At 37.5% G+C, this 24,753-nt stretch overlaps 2 protein-coding genes across 2 annotated transcripts; both read right to left on the reverse strand.

Moving 5' to 3' along the window:
• Positions 1 to 2,417: 2,417 nt before the first annotated feature.
• Positions 2,418 to 5,340, reverse strand: LOC110284430 (ovomucoid-like). The gene is made up of 4 exons (XM_021150160.2): positions 5,280 to 5,340; positions 4,315 to 4,352; positions 3,246 to 3,358; positions 2,418 to 2,463 (listed from the first exon to the last, which is right to left on the reverse strand). Exons 1-4 carry the CDS (start codon positions 5,338 to 5,340, stop codon positions 2,418 to 2,420), a joined length of 258 nt encoding a protein of 85 aa, XP_021005819.1.
• Positions 5,341 to 12,693: 7,353 nt separating this feature from the next.
• Positions 12,694 to 21,871, reverse strand: LOC110285177 (serine protease inhibitor kazal-like protein, minor form). The gene is made up of 4 exons (XM_021151158.2): positions 21,811 to 21,871; positions 15,151 to 15,197; positions 14,083 to 14,198; positions 12,694 to 12,742 (listed from the first exon to the last, which is right to left on the reverse strand). Exons 1-4 carry the CDS (start codon positions 21,869 to 21,871, stop codon positions 12,694 to 12,696), a joined length of 273 nt encoding a protein of 90 aa, XP_021006817.1.
• Positions 21,872 to 24,753: the final 2,882 nt, after the last annotated feature.

The following is a 24,753-nucleotide window of genomic DNA, read 5'->3' on the forward strand; positions in this document are numbered from 1 at the left end:
AGGACACATGCTCCACTTTTTTCATAGCAACTTTATTCATAAAAGCCAGAAACTGGAAACAATATAGATGTCCCTCAACTGAAGAATGAATATAGAAAATGTGGTTCATTTACACAATGGAATTGTATATTCAGCTATTAAAAACAAGAACATCATGAATTTTTCAGGCAAATGGATGAAACCAGAAAATATCATCCTGAGTGAGGTGGTAACCCAGACCCGAAAGGGCTGAAAATAGCATTCTTTATTAGAATTGTGTTTTCCTTGGTATATGGTATATGGTTAATGGCAGACTTTTAAACATTTTATTTATTCCCTGTGATTCATTTTCATAATATCTAAACTATAGTTTAAATTTAAAATAAAAATGTAGTCTCTCAGTAAAAGCTTACTGATTTGCACATCCAAATTTCTTCTTGCCAGAGAATTTTTCTAGGCTGAACTTGGGAGAAAGGGGCCTGTCCTCTCACCAAGCACCAAACTTGGTTGTGCTACATTTAAAAACGGGCTCATCCTCTTTGTGTAATTTCTAACAAGAGCAAACCAAATTTGATTTTTCTACTTCTGTAACTAACATCTGTCCTCAGCAAAGGCCAATGGTCCCTATTTATTGAACAGTACATAAATCATTGTTTAAGGAAGAAATGGGGACTCTTTTGCCTTTCATTTTTGCTTGCTCAATTTTTGATTTTGCTTTTTCACAGTGCCTAATGTACTGAATAAGCAAGCACTCACAAGGCCTTTTGAAATCACTGGCAGCAATTTTCTGTATATTCTGCCTCTTCCTGGTGATTTCAGCTGAGGAAAACATGTGTTCCTTTATTTCAATCTCTATTACTATTAATTCTTATTTTGGGTCTGGGGCATGGAAGGGTAACAATGTGGAGAGAAGGAATATGGCTTAAGATTAAATAGTCTTGATGAATACAGTTAACTTGGTTGCAAGGTCAAACCAAAAAAGTTCAGCTTCAGGAGATAAAAGTTATTTCCAGAAAAAGTCATTCTTAAATGAAAATCAGCACGTTGCTTCAATGATTATCATATGTATTTGTCAAAAGTATGTGTTTGTGTTATCTCTTAGAAACAAAGGACATTGTTCTTAAATGATTTTTTTTATTTTATGTGTATGTGTGTGTTGTGTGTGTGTGTGTGCGTGTGCGTGTGCATGTGCAGGAGTGTGCATGCACACACACATGCACACACACACATGCCAGCACTCGCATAACATACAGGTGTACACAGAGGCCAGAGATGATACGAGATCTCCCTGGAGCTGCAGCTTATAAGCCACCCGACATGGATGCTGGTAACCAAATGAGCTTCTCTTGAAGATCAACAAGCTTCACTAGCCACTTGATCATCTTTCCATTCCCTCAAAAGATTATCTTGATAAGGGTATGGATCTGGAGGATATCATCCTGAGTGAGGGAACCCAATCACAAAAGAACACACATGATTTGCATTCACTGATATGCAGATATTAGCACAGAAACTTAGAATATCCAAGATACAATTTGCAAAACACATGAAACCTAAGAAGAAAGAAGACCAAAGTGTGGATACTTTGTTCCTTCTTAGAATGGGGAACAAAATACCCATGGAAGGAGTTACAGAGACAAAGTTCGGAGCTGAGATGGAAGGAAGGACCATTCAGAGACTGCCCCACCCAGGGATCCACTCCATAAACAACCACCAAACTCAGACACTATTGCATATGCCAGAAAGATTTTGCTGACAGAACCCTGATATAGCTGTCTCTTGTGAGGCTCTTCCAGTGCCTGGCAAATACAGAAGTGGATGCTCACAGTCATCTATTGGATGGAACACAGGGCCCCCAGTGAAGGAGCTAGAGAAAGCACTCAAGGAGATAAAGGGGTCTGCAACCCTATAGGAGGAACAACAATATGAACTAACCAGTACCCCCCAGAGCTTGTGTCTCTAGTTACATATGTAGCAAATGATGGCCTAATTGGCCATCAATGGGAGGAGAGGCCCTTGGTCTTGCAAAGATCATATGCCCCAGTACAGGCAAATGCCAGGGCCAGGAAGCAGGAGTGGATGGGTGGGGGAGCAGGGCACAGGGAGGTTATAGGGGGCTTTGGGGATAGCATTTGAAATGTAAATGAAGAAAATATCTAAAAAATAAAAAAAGAGTATTTACCAAATGTAAACTCAATGCTGAATTTTTAGGCATTGTTAAGTAATTGACCATAGAAGTTATAACCTAGAAATTCCAGGATCTTAGAAATGAAAAGAACAGCAACAGTTCAGCCTTCTATTGTGCATCCTACACAGAGGTTCACTCAGTCTTCTTAGGCTATGAAGACATGACAATAAAATTTCCAATTCACTGTAGACTTCAGTGCAAAACCATCATCATGGTGAGACCCATAGGAATATGTAGCTCCATCCAAATCTCAGCATTTGCCGAGATGTGACATAATAAATGAACCATCATTTTCTCTGTAGATAAAAAAAAATAAAGGAGATTTTAAAAAGTAAATAAATTATTGAAAAATACATCAAACTCTTTGGGAAGTGTACTATGTGATTTGCACTGGGAAAAGACTGGATAGAAGACATTAATTTATTCTTCTATGAGCAGGTAATTCCTCACTGCTCCTGGCATCTGCACACTCCCAACTGAGGCTGTAGGAACCCATTCTACTGCCTTGGCTTTGCCCTCCTTAGTCTTGGAGCTTTTTCAGACTCCAAGAGAAAAGAATTGGGAATTGTTAATAGGTCTTGAAAAACACAGCTATCCAATTACAGAGTCCTTAAGACCAGAAAGGGCAGGGTATAGAATGAAGGTATCTTAGAACATCCTGTGGTCTAGAATCTTTCATGGAGTTCAGAAGGTAAGACAACCCTACCATGGGGCCTCTTTCTAGCATGATAGATTGCAGCCTGTATCAGAGATCTACTGAGCATCAAGGCTTTGGGATTATTTCATGTTGTGTATATCTACAATTCTAGTTTCTAGTAAGTAAAGTTAAGGTAATTGATCTGTATGTTTGTAAATGTTCAGCACAATTATAGACTTAGGTTCCAAATGCAAAAGACACTTTCAGAAATCACAATATTAAAGGAGAGTACACATGTTTCTTTGTCTTTTACATTACATTGATTTGGTAGGGACACATTTTCTGTCTATGTTGAGCATGGAATATCAACACAAAATCTATGATTTTGTTACTAAATCTTCATTACTTAGAAAGAACTTGCATTTAGTATTGTATTTTTACCTATAGGCTAAACAGAAAATGCATTTGTTGAAATAAGTACGGCCATTGGTTGCACAGACTGGAAAATACTCTCTGGTACAAATTCTTTTACTGCTATACCCTCTACACATTACCTGAAAAAAAAATAACATAAATGTATGAGACAATGGGTTAGTGAATGAAATGTTCTTCACTCTTAATATGCAATGCCATCCAGCGGTTAAATATACTCTACAAACAAATGTAAAGTACATGGAACACAGAAAGCCATGTGAAAACAGTTATCATGGTTTTAGTTTGTAAGGTTTCTACTAACAAAAACACTATGCAGCTGGCATGGCAGGATCTTGAAAGGCAGCTAGCACACATTATAACACCAGTAAACTTCCCCACCAGACAACATTCCTTTCATCCCCTTTAACTAAATTGAATTTTGTATTTATTTTTCTAAAATTCCTCTTTAATTACTATGCAATTCAATGCACATATTTACTGTGTGTGCATTTCAATACATCTCATTTATGTGCATGTTCATAAACATAGTTTCAATTTTAGGTACTTTTGTAATTTACGCAAAAAATTAATACCATGTGTTATACACATGTGGCTCGCTTTTTACATATCCTTGCAACACACACACACACATACACACATATGTGTGTGTATGTAACATATGTATATATGTGTGTGCATATATACATATATTACATATATATAGATAAATTAATATTTAAAGGGAAATTTCACTTAGTTCCAAATTTATGTAGCACCTACCATGTAAGTATATGAAAGCCATCATTTTTAATGGTAAATTGATAATTGTGCCGTCTCTACTGCTCTGTATAGATATTGACTTACACATATGATTGCCAATGGCTAGAATTTGGGGTTAAAATGTTAATTTTCTCATCTTGTTCCAATAATAAGTTATTTTGCATTTAGGATTGATACTTTGGACTTATTGTTATAAAATATAATATTTTAACTTTTTAAGGAGTTTACTTTTTGGTAAACTTTACATTAAGTTGCTCAGTTTATAAAAAAGAAAACTTAACTTTTTAAATTTCTGTATAAAATAATAGTAACTTACTATGTGCTTGTAAATTGCTCTTCTTATAAAGTGACTTTCTGAAAACAAAACAAAGATGGACAGATAAAATATATAAAAACAACCTTGACCATGTTGTCTTTGGTGAGAAGTACCTACATCGAAATGTAGCAGATATGGATATAAATTGCTCGCTGCTGTAGGTAATAAATGATAATTTTGTGGCAATAGTAAAAAAAAAAGTAAAAATACAGACAAATCTAGACAATTCTAACTTTTAAAGATATATAAATCTGTAAAAAGTCATACTACATACTACTCTCCTATATAAGTATTATCATACTGCATTTGTTCTTGGATATATTAACTTTATATAAGAATTTTCAGTGAAATATTCTGGCCTCAGATTTCAAAATATCTTTCATGTATTCTCTTAATTTGGAAAAAGCTCAGCAGCTGCAGTTTCAAGATTCCAGGTAACATTTCCTAAGCACCTCATTTTGAAATGCAGAGCCAGTCTTGAACATGACGAAGGGTTTCCTAAGGTAGCCCTTGACTTACAGGACATGTTTCAAGATTATTCCTACCTCAGCCTTGCCTTTAACAAGAATAGGATTTAATTAGCAATCTGGAGTTAGAGATAAACAACGAATGAAAGTCTACATAGCCCATTCTAATCCACCACTCTCTTTAAACTTCTCCAGTGTGGACTAGTTAGTATTGAAAAAGCAAATAGGGAGAATAAACCTATTACCCAGGTGCTCAAAAAAAAAAAAAAAAAAAAAAAAAAAAAAAGCCAAAGCCAAAGCCAAAACCAAAGCCAAAGCCAAAACCAAAGCCAAAGCCATCCACTGTTGTAAGTTTAAAAGAGGCATTTGTAACATGACCAGTCTAAGAACCACAGCCCCAATAGGACAAACTCATTCACTCATTTTTCAGAGTTTTCCCCTCCCTGAATATTTTAGAATATGTTTAAAGTTCTCATTTGGACTAAAAAAAATACTCACCAGAACAAAGAAGAAAGGATAAGGTAATATATATAACTTGAACTCTCGAGAAGATGAACATCTTATGAAAGATAAGCAAGAACCTTTTATGAAAGATAAGCACGGTACCTGAGACAGCAAATAAAAACAACCAGAGCTCAGTCGGACAGTCTTGATTCTAAGAAACATTTCTATCCACCCATGACCCTCATTAAGGAATGATAGTCCCCTTTATCTATTTCTAAAATATGATTCAACGAGGTCATAAAATGTAACCATGGGAGACCATCCAGAGTTAGATAGATACATAGACAGACAGACAGACAGACAGACAGACAGACAGACAGACAGATAGATAGATAGATAGATAGATAGATAGATGTAACAAATAAATTAAATCAATCAATCAATAAATAAATAAAATTGGAAAACACTAGGACAGAGAGACTGTTGGTGTATGGGAGATAAATACAGAAAGAGAGAGAGAGAGAGAGAGAGAGAGAGAGAGAGAGAGAGAGAGAGAGAGAGAGAGAGAGAGAGAGAGAACTCCACTGTAATTATTTTAGGAAGGACCCTAACGTGGAACAATCCTCACACAAGGATACTTCCTCACTGGTTGCTCCCTTGACCTACCTCACACAAGGAGATATTTGGTTTAAGGACAACAGTTCAGAGACTGCTGCTACTTTGTTCAATTTTCTTTCCTCAATCACAGCCTTGCAGCTAATTCTCCAGTTTATCTGTGAGTGATGAGGTTTGTGGACTAAAAAGATTGCACAGGGAAGATAAGACCCGGTGACATCATGAGTTCTTTCCAAAGGTTGTAAATTAAGTCATGAAGGAAGTGAAGCCTACCAAATATTTCTCGGTAGAACATTACTTGGACATGGGAACAATTTGGTGACATGGGAACAATTTGGTCTCATGAACTCATAAGTACTAGAAGAATGAAAGTCCTCATTTCTTCTAACAAAAGGAAGATATATAAAATGTTTTCCACATGAATGACTTGTGAGGACAAGAGAACCAATGAGAAAAACAATGAGTTTGACAATGATATTTGAACATGGGCATAGGTTATTGGAATTTTTAAAATGAATGTATGTAAGAATCATGGAAATTTTCTAACAATGGTAAATATGTTGTTCTGCTGTTAAATAAGTGAATTTATAGTTAAGAGAAAAAGCCTGAATGTTACATGGCCAAAAGCTCCTAAGTGAGCCTCATCAGCAGCCTGATTTAAGGAAGGTCTGGTGAAACAGGACTCAAAAGTGCAGAGCTGAACCCAATTTTTCTGCTTCTACAGACAGTAAGGATGGATTCTCACTGAGCATCTCCTACTGCTGGGCTTTGGGCCAACTTTCTTCTTTTTTTTCTTTAGGATATCAGAATATATGGCAAAATAACAAATAAACATTTACTGGTAGTCTATACTTCATTAAATCTAGAACATTAAAAATGTATCCAGTGCTGTACATGAATTTAAAAGTATAAGCCATTTTTAAAACTGAAAGTAAAATTTTAATACAACATATTCTGATTATGATTTTTGCTCTTTCCAGACCCTTCCCAACTTCTTCACCCACCTGAATTCACATACTACCCCCTCTCATTAAATTACAAACAGGTACCTAAAATGTTAATAAAATAATATCAGATAAAGTAAAACCAAAAAAAAAGTAACCATATAAAACAAAAGAAAAGATAAGAAAGGAAAAAAGGAAAAGAAACAGAAGAAAATGAAACAAAGAAAAACCTCAAGAAATATACATAGACACAGACACACAGAGAGAGAATCTCATAAAAATACAAAACCAGAGACCATAATATATACATAAAGGGCATATATGATTGAAAAGCAAAATAACAACAATAACAACAAAATCCCAAAGTCCTGACAAAGCATTATGAAATAACCTTGATTTTCAAGAAGGTTTATTTAAAATATAGAAGATGAGTATGTATTCATAATCACTTTCTCAGTATATTTGATGATAATGTACGGAAAACTACTGATTGTTATAAGTTGATTTTGGATCCTGATAAGTTGCTGAAATGTTCTTGAAATTTTCTGATGGAATTCTTGGGATTTCTTACATATAATATATCACCTGCAAACAGGGATAACTTGACTTCTATTCTACTGACTACACTCCAGGACAGGACCCACACTGAAGAAGTTTATAGTTTATCCAACTCACTTTATGAGTTAAGGAAGTAAAGGAGGAAAGAAGGAAGGAAGGAAGGAAGGAAGGAAGGAAGGAAGGAAGGAAGGAAGGAAGGAAGGAAGGAAGGAAGGAGTTAGGGTAGGTAGAAAAGTAGGAGAGTCTAGAAGGCGTAGGGGTGATATATATTCTCGAAACATTGCATGAAATTCTTGAAAATTTTTAAAAAATTTACGTTCTAAAAAGAATATTTCATCACTCCTGCTGTTGCTTCTTCAGTGTCCAAATTGCCTTGATCAATGAGCCAATAAACCTCTTCTGCCATGAGAGCCATAGACTTCCTCTATCCTCCAATTAGACTTCCTTATACAAGAACTACCAAAGCAACCACTGCCATAGCTGTCGACTGTAGGCAACTACTAGCAGAAAAACCTTTAATAGCTGTTCCAGAAGAAATTTTACAGAAAGGCTTCCTAGAGACTTCATCCAGGACAGTATCAACACCCCAAAGAAGAAAAGCAGCACTGCCTGATCTAAGCACAAACTGTGGTACAGGCACCACACAAACCCATTCTTGACAACCTTGTGGGAATGTAGAAATTGCAGCAGGAGAGTTTCTTTGGCTATCCATAGCTCACAGAGCAGAGACAAGAAAAGTCTACATACAAGGGAAGCTGGGCATCTTTAAGAGAAAAATGGGGCAAGTAAAACAGAGTAGAGCCCAACACAGGACTACAGAGACTAAGCAATAGACCAAGAGGCAAAAAAACTTTCAAATGATCACATTATCTTATATTTCCACACTTCTCTTCATCCCATACAGCTATTAACTATCTGAAAGTGATTTCATTATTTTATGCCTTCACCCTGCTTTCTTCCTCATGAAAACAGGTATGTATCGTCTATGTACTATAGGAGGACAATGTAGCAGGTCAAGGCTAATCCCTATTGCTCTTACCTTAACTGTTTTTGCTCTCACTTGTTCTTCCCTGCTGTTTTCCTTTCTGTTTCTTTTTCTAGACCAGCTCCTCTTACTGTTAACACTCCCAAAGACCAGATGCTAACCTGGCTTATGATAACTGGGTATCTTTACCTTCTCTTTTTAGTATACCACTAACCAAACTCCCACAAATACCATCCCTCATTTTTCCTTTGCCTCAGAAATTCTCACATCTCCTCTACTTCCCAGCCAGCAACTAGTACTAATTAATAGTCTCAATGAGATTTTGCTCCTTTTTCCTTTCTTTTTCTGTCACTCATGCACACAATAACTAATATATCACTGTACACAGAACTATGAGGGTCATTTTACTTTGCTCCCTAAGATTGTTGTTTCAGGAAGTGTTCATGAACCCCAAAAGACCACCAAGTAGCCGTTTCCAATATAATCGTATTAGGAACTCTTTATTGTAAGTTCAGAGCCTGGATAGAGCTGTTCTCCCAGGAGTGCTGTCACTTCTAAGTTCACTGGTGAGACCACGACTTTTACTCAAGTAACTGACCAAAGAGGTTCCCACAAGAAACCCACAAGGTACAGGAACTGTGGACCAGCCAGTGACAGGATCCTTCCTGTTTCAATCAATGCCCTGGAGCTAACCCTGTGACACACCTCTCCATGCCCAAATACCACATGGAGAGAACTGGTCTCCCAGGAGTGCTAAAACATCTAAGATCACAGACTCACAGGCTCAGAGGAGGGAAAAGCTCCAGTCAGACACAGCAAGACCAGTTAACACCAGAGATAACCAGATAGCAAAAGGTAAGCACAAGAACATAAGCAACAGGAACAAAGGCTATTTCTCATGGTCCCCTGCCCTACATCCCTATTCTAAGCAGAACTCAGAAAATGCCCATTGTTTAAAAAAAAGTATTGACTTTTTAAAATTTGTTTATTAATTTATTTTTTAATGCCATTTGGGCATTAAAGGTAATCAAAGATAGAATAAAGTCTAATATCTCCACTTCTGTGCCTAATCTGTCTTCTCTTCCTTTTGGGTCATATTCTTACCTTTGTGTATAAGGTCAAGTACTGAAATGACACAGGCAGCCCGCTTCTAAGCTTTCTTGCAGAAGTTCTCCCCCTGCCCCTTACTCCTTCCTTCAGCAGACCAGAGACTTCCTTCCCCTCCCTGGCTGTTCAGAGAGGACCCAGTCTGGCTCTGGAATATCAGTAGAAACACCCCCACCCCCAAGGAGCCACAAATGACTGCTTGAGAATAGTCAAATGGCAAACTCCCTCGACTCCCTGTTGCTAAGGTTGCCACTCTCACTGATAAAAGGCTAAGCACTTCCCAGGTGCTGCTGGCGCCTGTTCTTGGAAAAGAAGCAAAAACCAAACATCCTTTGGAAGATTAGGGTCCCAAGTTTGGATCATGAAAGGAAAACAATCAGGGATCACAGGCAACTCTGACTAGTCATAACACACACTAGTTCCTGATAGCACCGTAAAATTACTCCCCAGTTCAGAAGTGTTTCCCTCAACCCCAGTTGCACGATTCCACCCTGCCGCCTGAACAAACAATATCAAGTTTGAAAAATGACTTGCCTGTCACCTCCCCCATCACCCTAACATCCAAAGAATCCCGCACTACGCTGTAAGCGCCAAGATAAGAGCCAAGCCTCCTAGGCTCAAGGTCACACTCCTGTCCTGCACAGTGGGAAGATTTGTGATCCGAGTCTGACTCTTATTAAAGAGACTCTTGTATCTTGACATCAGGCTGAGAAGTTCTAAGAGTTCACCTGGGGGTCCCTCGGAATCATGGATACAATAGTACCTAAGTACTTCCTATAGTTGTTTCCCTCAGGGTTGCTTTGGCTGTTAGACATTTGAAGCAACCATGTAAAATTTATGTTTACGTTGTCCTGTTATGGCAGTCTGTATTCTTGATACTGTATCTTTCCCTAAGGAAGCTACTTTTTGGACATGAAGACACTGCTCACAATACACTTAGCCTTCCCATATCAATCATTATTTGAGAAAATGTCCACAGCCTTGCCTTTGGCTCATTCTGCTAGAGTCATTTCCTCAGTTCAGCTCCCATCTTGCTAAATGATTCAACCTGGCATCCCCCTTCCCTGGGGCCTCAAATCTCTTGAGGATTAAGTGCCACTTCTCTAACTGAGGATAGACCAGGTAGTCCTCCACTCTGTATGTGCCAGGGACCTTGGACCAGACTGTGTATGCTACCTGGTTGGTGCCTTGGTCTCTGGAAGCTTCCAGGGCATCGAGTTAGTTGGGACTAATGGTCCTATGGGGTTTTTGTCCCCGTCAGCTCCTTCAATCCTTCTCCTAATTCAACCATAGGAGTCCCTGACTTCATTCCATGGTTGGAAGTAAGTATCTGCATCTTTCTCAGTCAGCTGCCGGTAGGGCCTCTCAGAGGACAGCCATGCTAGTCTTGTGTTTGTTACCACATTGTAGCATCAGTAAAAGTGTCAGACCTTGGTGTCCCCCAGTGAGATGGATCCCAAGTTTGACCTGTCAGTGCAATACCTTTTATTCTGTCTCTTCTCCACTTTGTCTCTGAAGTTCTTTTAGACAGGAACAAATCTGGGTAAGAAATTTTTCCTATGGATTGGTAAACCCCTTCCCTCTAGTTGAGACCCTGTCTATCTATTGGAAGTGGAATCTTTGAATTTCCTCTCCCCACTGTTGGGCATTATTGATAAGGAAACTACCCTTTGAGTCCTGAGAGTCTCTCACTTCCAAGGTCTCTGAGACTTTTTAGAGGGTCAGCCCACCTCCCACCCCCAAATGCCACATATTTCTATTCATTCTCCTGGCCCTCTGATGTTCTCTCCTGTTTCACTTCATACATGTTCCCTTTCTTCCCTTTCCTTCCTTCCACCCAGATCCCTCCCTCCCTCTACCTGCCATGATTATATTGTCCCCCTTCTAAGTGGGATTGAAGCATTAAGTAATACTAATGCTGAATATAGTATTTTAAGTGTTTGGAGCTGAATGAATAATTTTTATTGTGGCTCTACTACAGTGAAATATTTTTTTCCTTGATACCAAGGTTCACATAACCCAGTCTGGCCACAACCTCAATACATTGTCAAGGATGACTTCAAATTCCTGGTCCTCCTGCAACTACCTCTCAAGTATAGAGGATTACAGGCATGCACTGTCACTTCTGGGTTAACATAGCACATTCTAGTGGGTGGCTCCAACGTGAGTTAATACTAGGCTTGTATGTGATTAAGGAGGAACCACACTGATCACTATTTCAGATGATGAAATATTTTACCAATAAAGAAAAAACTTTATATGCCCCAGTACAGGGGAAGGCCAGGGTCAAGAAGTGAGAGTGGGTGGATAGGAGATCAGGGCCAGGGGAGGGTATAGGTGACTTTTGGGATAGCATTTGAAATGTAAATAAAGAAAATATCTAATAAAAGGTTGAAAAAAAAGAAAAAGAAAAGAAAACAAGCCTAACATGTGTATGTAACTGGTTGTAAGTTATCATTTACTGTGAATACATGTGTGTTCCAGTAGGTTCAATTTCTTAACTAAACATTTGGCAACCTGAGAAAATCCTTTTTTGTTCAATTGAGAAGCATCAACTTATGTAGAAAGAGCTATACTGTCTCAGATAAACAGAGTTACCTGAATCTACAACTACTACCACTCTCTATCTCTCTTGACTGACTCATAACAAGTCAATAAAATGTAATTTTCTTTCTGTAAGCTTTGAAGATGTTCTAGTGTTTTTGGAAAAGGCAAAACATTCACTGAGAGATATTTGCTCCATGTTCGTTCCCTGTGATTCCTTACATGAAATCCCCCAAATTAACTTGGAGGTATTTTCTAGAATTCAGGTTTCCAAATACCTTGCTACAGGTTCAGATTTTTAATGGTGGGGAATATTCCTACCATCATTGTAGTAAACATTCTAGAATTACATTTTATATTCACCACTGAAAATGCCTCAACTCTGCCTATCAAAGTATTCATTTGACCATAATCAACAGCTCCCCCAAGAAAGGATCCTTAATAATATTGAGATTATTTAACATTTTATTGATTAGAATATCTATGATTAAAACTCACAGTTGATGTAACATAAGATAAAAATAAAAAAAACAAGTATTCACATCACCCTCAAATCATTGAAAATAAAATCATTCAGTTCCTCGTTCTCATTGGAAATATTCTTCAATCTTCTGTATTCCACATAATGTATAATAGAAGACTTCATTTGTTGGTTAGGAATTTAAGGCCCTGGTTGAGAACATTCCACTTGATTGTATGAAGCACCATGAAACCATTATTTATAAATACAAATACCATGATATCTATATTTAAGATTTTCCAGTCTGTAAACAAAAAAGAAGAAAAAAGTAAATTTTTGAACAACAATTTTAATTTAATTGAGGAATAAGTCATTACTTTTTAATGAAAAGTCATTAAGATGATTTTGTGTGGGTTGTCTTTGGCACCCTCTCTAAATGCAACTGGGCCTCTCCTACTCCCAGCACTTAAAAGGAGTCCTTTGTCCAAATTGGGAAAAGTCAATAAATTCTAATATACTCAACCCTGATAAAGACTTGGGACCTCCCTATTGCAAAGGAGAAAAGAATTAGAAATTGTCTTATTTTTTCCTAGTAGAAAAATACAACTTGAAACTAATTGAACACAAATTTTTATAGATGGAAGCGTTTGAGAGAGACAAAATGTGCAGTGAGTAAAAGTAGAGAGAATATGTGTGTGATTTTGCTAGCATTAATAACATAATATTTAAGCATATCCTAATTAATAAAAAGAGGATACAGTCGACAGTGATGGAACACAGAAAGGGGGGTTGGAAGGAAGTGCCCTAGACTGCTCTGGACTTGATGACTTGGGTCTCTCAACAAGTTGAACAGAAAAAGGAGATTGCTACAGAAGTCCCTCTGTAGTTTTAGAGCCAATTGTAATACATTTAAAAATTATGTACTTAAGTTTCTTGCTCAAGACTGGGAATTACCATTGAGCACTTATCTTAGTTAGTTTCATGTGTCAACTAGACACAATCAAAAAGCAGCTGATAGGGAAGTCTCAATTGTTAAAATGCACAAATCATATGGACCTATGAACACTTTGGGGGGGGTGGTCTTGATTGTTATATGATGTATAAAGGCCTCAGCCCATTGTAGTTAGATCAATTCCCTGGGAAACATGAATCTGTGAGTGACCCAGCAAGCTATGTTCCTCCCTGGTTTCTGCTTCAAGGTCCTGCTTCATTTCCTGACTTGATTTTTCTCAATGATAGACTGCAAACTGTTAACTGAAGAATGTATCCTTTCTTTCTTTTGGTTATTTTCTTAGGATGATAATTGCTTTAGCAACAGATGAAACAATAGTACCAGTGCTTGAATTTACACCATTACATTGGGTAAGTCTACTGGATTCATCTTATAAAGATCAAATAAAATTAATTGATCAATGCTATGGAAGAATATTTAGTAGAGTCCTGCTAGTAAGTCAATACAAAAACTACTAAAGTCCAGAAGAACATCAAAAAAATTTACAAGTGATTGCTTGAGTTTTCCTTAGTGAAAGTAGTTATGTTTTAGGTGTGTCATATTTGTGTTATCAGAATCGGGATTTATTTCATCAGTTCCTGACAGTTTCCTCCCTAATTTGAAATAGTTAATATTAAATCATGTGTTCTTACACTTTTTCTATGCAGAAGTAACACTCATTGTAATATGTATTTCTATCATCTGCACAAACTGGGTCCTCGGCGATATTGGAGCACTCAGATTTACTCTTATACGTGGTGCAATTTGGCTGTAAAACATAAAAAGACAACATAAAATATATCAGATAATGATCTTTGCTAGAAAAATTTTACTTGATAAAATGATTCAATATTCAGTATTAAATATAAATATTGACTTACTACAATTATACTTAAACATGATATATTACTGCTATATTTTCATAAGTGTTATATTCTGAGACAATGTAAATAAGTGACTGTAATGCCATAATTAGGCAATCACACTTCAACTTCACAATATAGTCCAAAAAAATCTATACTGCTCTGAACTGAAAAATATCATAAAATTTAATGGTTTATTTGTAGTTCTATTATCCTTCTTAATAACTTTACTGTATATGTTATAACACATATGAGTGGCTTTGCATATAATATATACGTATATAGATATTATATATACATATACATGTATATATGTATGTATATATACTAATATATATATATGCACAGAGATAAAATTTATTTTTGGCAATTTTTGTAAACATAGACAGTATTGTGGAATTCAGATAAATCTTGCTTTCAAATTTGTATGTTACTTTTGTATTTTTTGAGAATGAAGATTCTTAACTTTTATATAATATTTCAGTGTCCCACTTAATCAAAATTGATGTTTAATTAGAAATGGATTTTTAAATTGCTTTTAGTCTTCTTTTCTAGGATAAATCATTCTACTTTAAACATATTTTAAAACACAAAATGTAACTATGTACAATAAGGACTTTGTTCATTAATAGAACTTATGAATAATCAAATGTTCTACCTTGGCTATAACATTAAGTGGTCTTATATTGTTGACAAGACTACTGTTTAACCTTTGTGTAGTAATAAAACAAATATTTTGGGTTATTTTAGCTGTTGCAACGTTGTCCTGTACATTTTCTTTGGTGACATCAGAAGCAAAAAGTTTTAAAAAATAAAATAAAATAAATAAAAATTTCATATTAATCAGTATTCCTTTACCTCTTTAATAACAGGCTCTGGACCTGCAAAGATATTCACTGAAAACACTGGAATGAGAAAAGAAAAAAAAATCAGGAAAAAAAAGAGAGGTGTGATGATTTGGGTAGAAAGCCTGAAGTCCTGAGTTCAATATTCCAATTCTCTCATAGTGGAAAGAGAGAACCAACTCCCAAAAGTAGTTCTCTGACTTCAACATATGTACTGTGGCATATGTAAACACATGCACACCTACAAATTATATAAGTAAACAGTATAAAATTGTTTAAAGAGAGAATCAATAGACTATGGGAGGAAGTATGCACAACACTTAGAAGTGACCTGTGGGACCGTGAAATGTAGCCTGTTTTCTGGTAGAGCTAGGATTAAACCCCGGAAACCCAACAGAATAATCTGCAAGTGACGGAAGTCTTTTTTTGCCATGCTCCCAGACACTAGGCTCCTGACAGGAGGCCACAGCTCAATAATTCTGTGGCTATCAGTTTAAGGGGCTGTCTAGACTCCACCCCCACAGTTACCTGGCAACAGCCAGGTATGCTCCTCCCCACAGTTATCTGGCAACCACAAGATGGCCCAGGCCACACTAAAAGGGCCTGCTTGCTCCCTCCTAGCTCTCTTCCCTCTCTTACCATCTTGCTCTTACTCTTACTCTCACCCTCCCTTCTCCTCTCTTTACACATGGCCATGGCTGCCCTCTACTTCTCTACACTTCTCCATCTCTCTGCCTTTCTACAATAAATGCCTTAAAACCATGGACCATCTCTACTCATCGGAACCTACGGTGCTAGAGCTATGGAGCAGGTTTTCCTCTAAAGAGCAGCCACTGCTGCCAGACAAACCAATCTTCCCACTGAGCAAGCCCCCTGAGCTAGCCAGACTGTCTCCTCCCTGCTATAACCTGCCAGAGCTCTCCTCCTGCCCTTTTCCCTTTGGCCCCCAGGCCAGAGTCCACCAGAGGGTCCCCACTTGTTCTCAGCTCTTCCGCAACATACAGCCGCATCTGGGATGTCTGAGAGTGAGAACCTGATTTCCCTGACCTCCATGAGGCCCAGGGACCACAGAACCAGCTCTTCCATGGTACCCAGCATCTATGGTGCCCGAGAGTCGGAACCAGACTTCAGCAGGTCAGCGGGAACCACAGACTGTGTCTCCCTCACCCCTAGAGCAGGATCCTGCAGCTTCTCACAGTCCAACATCTGCCTGGTGGTTCCGCGGGGTTGCACAACACTGTCAAACTCCTCGTGTCCATCTTGCCCAGCAGCCCTAGCCCACAGTGGGCATGGGACCCCACCTTTTTTGTCCCACAGTGACCAATGTTAATTCCTTACTCTTGTGATAGTGAAGGCACAGAACAGAGGTGTTTATCACATTACTAAAATAATACATTCATAGTGACTTCAAATATGGAAATGGCAGTTATTGATTGTTTATTATATCTGAACCCTTCTTTCAACGACACCATAAACCTCTTTTCTTTAATATATCTGCTTGCTGGCACCTGAGTGAACTAGCATTTGCTTGGCACATATGTGAATATACAGTAAAAAATATGAAAATAATCTGAATAAATTACAAGAAAACATTAATAAATGAATGACATAAAAATCAATTCAGGTTACAAAAAACAGATGTCCATAAAGACATCACTGACAAAACAGACTTCCAACTAATATTTGTCTACATAGGTTTTGTTAACGATCACTTCTAACTAATTAAGGGAAGTACACATCAACAAGATAATATAATTTAAAGCATATCTCCCCACACAGAGATGTGCCCACCTTCAGAAAAAAGTACTGTTAAATAAATATCAAAGATATTTATTTATAACACAAATAGATCACCATATGTTAAGACAAAAACAAATCTCAAAAGTACAACAAATTGTAATTATTTCATATACTCTGACTATAATAAATCTAGAGGTTAACATCAAAGAAGGCACACACTAAAGAGAGGAGTCCTCTCTCTGGAGAAAGTGCTTCTGGTTTAGAAGGTCTGTTCTCTAGGGAAAGGAGGCTTGAATTTGAACAAGTATGAGATATATAAACGTCAATTGAGGGTTAGATAGAATCAAACATTAAGTTTGAGACCGTTTGCCCTGTTTCCATCTATACAGTTTACATATGTCAGTAATATTTTCTTTTTTTTCTTTTTTAATATTTTTATTAGGTATTTTCCTCATTTACATTTCCAAAGCTTTCCCAAAAGTCCCCTATGCCCTCCCCCCAACTCCCCTACCCACCCACTCCCACTTGTTGGCCCTGGCGTTCCCCTGTACTGGGGCATATAAAGTTTGCATGTCCAGTGGGCCTCTCTTTCCAGTGATGGCCAACTAGGCCATCTTTTGATACATATGCAGCTAGAGACATGAGCTCTGGGGGTACTGGTTAGTTCATATTGTTGTTCCACCTATAGGGTTGCAGATCCCTTTAGCTCCTTGGGTACTTTCTCTAGCTCCTCCATTGGGGGCCCTGTGATCCATCCAATAGCTGACTGTGAGCATCCACTTCTGTGTTTGCTAGGCCCCAGCATAGTCTCACAAGACACAGCTATATCTGGGTCCTTTCAGCAAAATCTTGCTAGTGTATGCAATGCTGTCAGTATTTGGAGGCTGATTATGGGATGGATCCCCGAATATGGCAGTCTCTAGATGGTCCATCCTTTCGTCACAGCTACAAACTTTCTTTCTGTAACTCCTTCCATGGGTGTTTTGTTCCCAATTCTAAGAAGGGGCAAAGTGTCCACTTTGGTCTTTGTTATTCTTCAGTTTCATGTGTTACGCAAATTATATCTTATATCTTGTGTATTCTAAGTTTCTGGGCTAATATCCACTTATGAGTGAGTACGCATCATTCGAGTTCTTTTGTGAACGGGTTACCTCACTCAGGATGATGCCCTCCAGGTCCAACCATTTGCCTAGGAATTTCATAAATTCATTCTTTTTAATAGCTGAGTAGTACTCCAATGTGTAAATGTACCACATTTTTTGTATCCAATTCTCTGTTGAGTGGCAACTGGGTTCTGTCCAGCTTCTGGCTATTATAAATAAGGCTGCTATGAACATAGTAGAGCATGTGTCCTTCTTACCAGTTGGAACATCTTCTAGATAGATGCCCAGGAGAGGTATTGAGGGATCCTCTGGTAATACTATGTCCAATTTTCTGAGAAACCGCCAGACTGATTTCCAGAGTGGTTGTACAAGCTTGCAATCCCACCAACAATGAAGGAGTGTTCCTCTTTCTCCACATCCTTGCCAGCATCTGCTGTCACCTGAATTTTTGATCTTATCTTAGCCATTCTGACTGGTGTGAGGTGGAATCTCAGGGTTGTTTTCATTTGCATTTCCCTGATGATTAAGGATGCTGAACATTTTTTCAGGTGCTTCTCAGCCATTCAGTATTCTTCTTGTGAGAATTCTTTGTTTAGCTCTGAGCCCCATTTTTAATGGGGTTAATTGATTTTCTGGAGTCCACCTTCTTGAGTTCATTATATATATTGGATATTAATCCCCTATCTGATTTAGGATAGGTAAAGATCCTTTCCCAATCTGTTGGTGGCCTTTTTGTTTTATTGACAGTGTATTTTGCCTTACAGAAGCTTTGCAGTTTTATGAGGTCCCATTTGTCAATTCTCGACCTTACAGCACAAGCCATTGCTGTTCTATTCAGGAATTTTTCCCCTGTGCCCATATCTTCGAGGCTTTTCCCCACTTTCACCTCTATAAGTTTCAGTGTCTCTGGTTTTATGTGGAGTTCCTTAATCCACTTAGATTTGACCTTAGTACAAGGAGATAGGAATGGATCAATTCGCATTCTCCTACATGATAACCACCAGTTGTGCCAACAATATTTGTTAAAAATGCTGTCTTTCTTCCACTGGATGGTTTTAGCTCCCTTGTCAAAGATCAAGTGACCATTGGTGTGTGGGTTCATCTCTGGGTCTTCAATTCTATTCCATTGGTCTACTTGTCTGTCGCTATACCAGTACCATGCAGTTTGTTTTTTGTTTTGTTTTTGTTTTTGTTTTTGTTTTTGTTTTTGTTTTGTTTTGTTTTATCACAATTGCTCTGTAGTACAGCTTTAGGTCAGACATGGTGATTCCACCAGAGGATCTTTTATCCTTGAGAAGAGTTTTTGCTATCCTAGGTTTTTTGTTATTCCAGATGAATTTGGAGATTGCTCTTTCTAATTCGTTGAAGAATTGAGTTGGAATTTTGATGGGGATTGCATTGAACCTGTAGACTGCTTTTGGCAAGATAGCCATTTTTACTATCTTGATCTTTCCAATCCATGAGCATGGGTGATCTTTCCATCTTCTGAGATCTTCTTTAATTTCTTTCTTCAGAGACTTGAAGTTCTTATCACACAGATCTTTCATTTCCTTAGTTAGAGTCACACCAAGGTATTTTATATTATTTGTGACTATTGAGAAGGGTGTTGTTTCCCTAATTTCTTTCTCTGCCTGTTTATTCTTTGTGTAAAGAAGGGCCATTGACTTGTTTGAGTTAATTTTACATCCAGCTACTTCACTGAAGCTGTTTATCAGGTTTAGGACTACTCTGGTGGCATTTTTAGAGTCACTTATATATACTATCATATCATCTGCAAAAAAGTGATATTTTGACTTCTTCCTTTCCAATTTGTATCCCCTTGATCTCCTTTTGTTGTCTAATTGCTCTGGCTAGGACTTCAAGTACAATGTTGAATAGGTAGGGAGAAAGTGGGCAGTCTTATCTAGTCCCTGATTTTAGTGAGATTGCTACCAGCTTCTCACCATTTACTGTGATGTTGGCTACTGGTTTACTGTAGATTGCTTTTATCATGTTTAGGTATGGGCCTTGAATTCCTGATCTTTCCAAGAATTTTATCATGAAAGTGTGTTGAATTTTGTCAAATGCTTTCTCCGAGTCTAAGGAGATGATCATGTGGTTTTTGTCATTGAGTTTGTTTATATAATGGATTACGTTGATGGATTTCTGTATATTAAACCATCCCTGCATCTCTGGAATAAAACCTACTTGGTCAGGATGGATGATTGTTTTAATGTGTTCCAGTTCTGCACACACTATTCCACAAAATAGAAGTAGAAGGTACTCTACCCAACTCATTCTATGAAGCCACAATTGCTCTGATACCTAAACCACAGAAAGATCCAACAAAGATAGAGAACTTCAGACCAATTTCCCTTATGAATATCGATACAAAAATACTCAATAAAATTCTCGCTAACTGAATCCAAGAACACATTAAAACAATCATCCATCCTGACCAAGTAGTAATACTTTCAATGTTCCATCCACCAACTATCTTTTAAAGTTTGTTTATGGTAGTTAATACTATTTCATTTGGATATGATAGCATTAGTAAAGGAAAGAACACAGTTCTGTTTTGTTTTCAAATTTCTATGCAACAATGCCATACAACTTTTCTGTGTGTTGGGGTTTGTTTGTAAAACTCAAGCCTGAAATTCCACCAAATAGGGTAGTATAGGAGGCCAGTGAGCGACAGGAATCATTTCATTTCTACTTTGCCTGAAATAGGATTACAGGCTAACGACATTATCATAATTTAGGAATGGAAATTGGAGCCTTGTGTTTGCAAGGCCAGCACCTTATTGATTGAAAATTTTCCAAACCAACCACTGAAAGGATTTCTAAATGTTTATGCATACTTGGACACTGTTGAATAAATCCCAAGTATTTTTTACAGCATTCTCATGGTTTTCAAATACTGACTATATGCGAAAATAATAAAAAGACTGTGTCCTATTTCTCAGTGGTTACAGTTATGATTTTTTTCATGGTATAAGGACCAGGAACTTCTAAAACAATGGTCAACAAGTAACAGAAGACATCTTTTAAAAAAAATCCTCTAGTTCTCACACTAAATAAAGTAGATATACGCCCAATAATTTGTTTAAATTAATGTCAAAAATCAATTGGAAGTGATTATTTATGAAAATGATCCATTATAAATCAATTATTCACCTCATAAAAAGTAATGCATGAAAATTAAAACATTAATATTGTGAAGAGAATATCTTCAGAGTATCTAATACCTCGCAATTACTTTTTTTTTCACTTTCAGAATATATATGTGTAAGAAAATCAGTGAGCTATCTCTTTACAGAGAACTTCACATTAGAAGATTTAGTTTAAAAACTATAAAGGAGATTGGGTCATGGAACACTGGGGTTGGGAGGTACTACTACTTCCTGCTCATTACATTTATCCACTACCTGACCTGCAACTGGAGAATAAATCTGTATATTAATGGCAACAACAATATCAAAAGTCCACTACATGTTTCTTTTTCATTTACCATTTTAAGAGACTTCCTCTGACTACATTATCTCAGCTGACTTTAACTTCTCACGCTCAAAAAATCCTCATGGCTCAGTCTTATAAGTAGCTGGCATTATGGTTACAGAACCCTGTGATATGTATAACACCCATTCTAATTCAATTCCCATCCTCAAGCTCTCTAAGAATGAATAGAGGCCATTAACAATATAATTTTCAAGGACTTTTGTAACAAGCTTTATTTCACTTAACTTCACAAATTTACTATTCCCAACATCCATCCATTCTTAAATTGCAGGGGATGCTCAAATAATTCCTTTTTCAAATCTCTTAGTAGCATAATAGAAAATTTTACTCACCAGAATAAGGAAGAAGTACCAAAGTCAGAATAAAAACAAATTTGATCCATGTTGAGGACATTTTATCAAATCTGTGGAATAAATATTTAAAACCATTTATAACACATTTCCAGTGAAAGCCTCTTATAGATAAATGAACTACTCTCTCTGTGCCTTTTCCCAATGTTGCTAACTCTGTTAGACTGTTCCCTTGTTCTTCCTTGAATCCTCAAAATCAGCAAGACACAATCTGAGCACAGAATTACTTAGAGAATTGCAATGCTCATTGCACATCTAATAAATTACTTATTCTCCCAACCCTTGCTTTATCCAGGGGGCATCCAGCTTTTTTGAAGGAAATACCCATAATGGAATCTTAGATTTTTCTTTTAAAAATCAAAAATAGTTCCCTTACAAATAAAGGACCTGGAAAAATCCTTATGGCAATTCTATACTGTAGTGTAACCTCAGAGTGCCTCTACCCACCTACATGAAAACAAAAATAAAGAAATATCAGTACCTCTGTGCTTACTGTTCGTTCTGATTCTTTTGCCTCCTCAAACATAATCATCAATTTCTAGAGCCTTTTTTATATCATCCTTATAAATGTGACTGGAGGTAATGCAAATAGCCAAGGACAGATAAAACATGGTTATTTTGTGTTCTTACTCGAGGCTGCAATGTACTGATGCATGAGACATATCAACACAAGCCCTGAAAACTTCTGTTGATATAGGACAACTTGAAACTTATCTGAATTTATCTGGAACTATGAGAAAGGATAAGGCAATGAATAGTAAGAAACCTTGCGATGCAGAACATATCCAGGCACTTGGATGACAACTACAAGAAAATGGATTCAGAACGCTGCCATACTTGGAATTGGCAATGCCAGACACACTAGGTTTAATAGGCTATTTGGTGTTCATCATATGTTTTGTTTCACGTGCCTATAGAGTCACACAGAGTTACATACACTTAGAGTGCTACAGTAACCACCCTAAACAGTTTTCCAACTAGAACATTTGTACATCTATAGCACAAATTTAGGATCAGAAGTAGACATCAAGCAGGAATAGTCTCCATCTGAGAAATTCTTCCTAGAGTCATGTTCCACCACCAAGGTTCTATGTTTATTCTCGTGCAAGCATGGGTTTTGGTATGTTTGAAAAGCTCTCAAAACAAATTCTGGGGGGAAAAGTATGGAATTGTGGTTAAAAGTCAGCAGCAGGGTGCAAATCGTGTAATGATTGAAGGATGATTGGGAGATAAGTCGAGTCCATCATGGAGAAAGTCCTAAGATATATTCTAATAGTGTAATCTACTTCTTAAGGTGGAGTAGTAGACTCTTTGAGATTTGAAGTACAAATTCATTGAAGAGTTTTAGTTAAAACTCTTCAGAGTATGACTTTGATGAAATATTAAGGCTTAATCATCTACAACTTTTTAACATCAAAGGGGGGAGGAATAATTGATATTTCAATTTTCTTGTTTATTTTTAGAATTTTAAGATATTCCATACACGTACATCACAATTATATTTTCCCTTTATTTTAACATGGCTTTTAAAAAATATCATTAAGAAGGCAGGCATGGTGGCACACGCCTTTAATCCCACCACTCAGGAGGCAGAGGCAGGCAGATTTCTGAGTTCAAGGCCAGTCTGGTCTAGAAAGTGAGTTCCAGGACAGCCAGTGCTACACAGAGAAACCCTGTCTCGGGGAAAAAAAAAAATATATATATATATATATATATATATATATATATATATATATGTATATATATATACATTATTAAGATTTCTCTATTAGTGATTTTATCTACTTATATTTCAAATGTTGTCCCTTTTCCAAGGCGCCTCTCTGCAACCTCTCCCCAAAGCATTCCCCATTCCCTTTGCCTCTAAGTAGATGTTCTCTCACCCAACCATCCAATCCTGCTTCACTGCTCTATCATCTCCCTATGCTGGGGCATCAAGCCTCCATAGGATCAAGGTTCTCCCCTCCCATTGATGCAAGGTAAGGCAACCTTCTGCTACATATATAGGTGGAGCCATGAACCCATCCATACCTTTGACTGGTGTTTTAGTCCCTGAGTGCTCCGGGGATTCAGTTAGTTGATATTGTTGTTCTTTCTATTGGGTTGCAATCCCCTTCAGCTTCATAAAATTTGCAAGCAAAAGGATGGAAATAGAAAATATAATACTGAGTGAAGTAACACAGAAACAAAAGTATATACAGGGTATGTATTTACTGATAAATAGATATTAGACCAAAAGCTTAAAATACCCATGATGCAAGTCATAGACCATATGAGGCTTAACAAGAACGAAGACCAAAGTGTGGATGCTTCAAACCCATTTAGAAGGGTGAAACAAAAAATGCATGGGGAGTAGAGAGAGGGAGGAACCTGTGAGGGAGAGAGGATGGTGGTAAAAGGTGGGCAGGATAGGGTATGGGAAGAGACTAAAGAGAAGTCTAGAGGGCCAGCAAAGTAAATAGAAATATGTAGCAGCAAGGGGTGGAGAACTGGGTGTAGACACTAGAAACTCCTAGATACCAGGGAAGTAAGAGGTTCTCAGGACCCAACAAAGTTGACATACTCAACAAAGGGGACATAGAGCTTGTAAAGACCATCTCCAAGATATAGGCATGGCCCCAGTTAAGAGTCGGAGCCACCCACCCATCTCAAAATGTTTAACCCAGAATTGTTCCTGCCCAAAGGAAACACAGGGGCAAAAAAATGGAGCAGAGACTGAAGGAAGGGCCATATAGAGATCATGCTACCCAGGGATCTATCCCATCTACAGACACTAAACCCTGACACTATTGCTGATGCCAAGAAGTGCTTGCTGACAGGAGCCTGATATAGCTGTCTCCTGAGAGGTTCTGGAAGAGCCTGACAAAAACACATGCAGATACTCACAACCAACTGTCAGACTGAGCCCAGGGACCCCAATGGAAG

The sequence above is a fragment of the Mus caroli genome, unplaced genomic scaffold, assembly GCF_978045245.1.
Source record: "Mus caroli unplaced genomic scaffold, Mus_caroli_1 scaffold_19, whole genome shotgun sequence".
Lineage (NCBI taxonomy): Eukaryota > Metazoa > Chordata > Mammalia > Rodentia > Muridae > Mus > Mus caroli.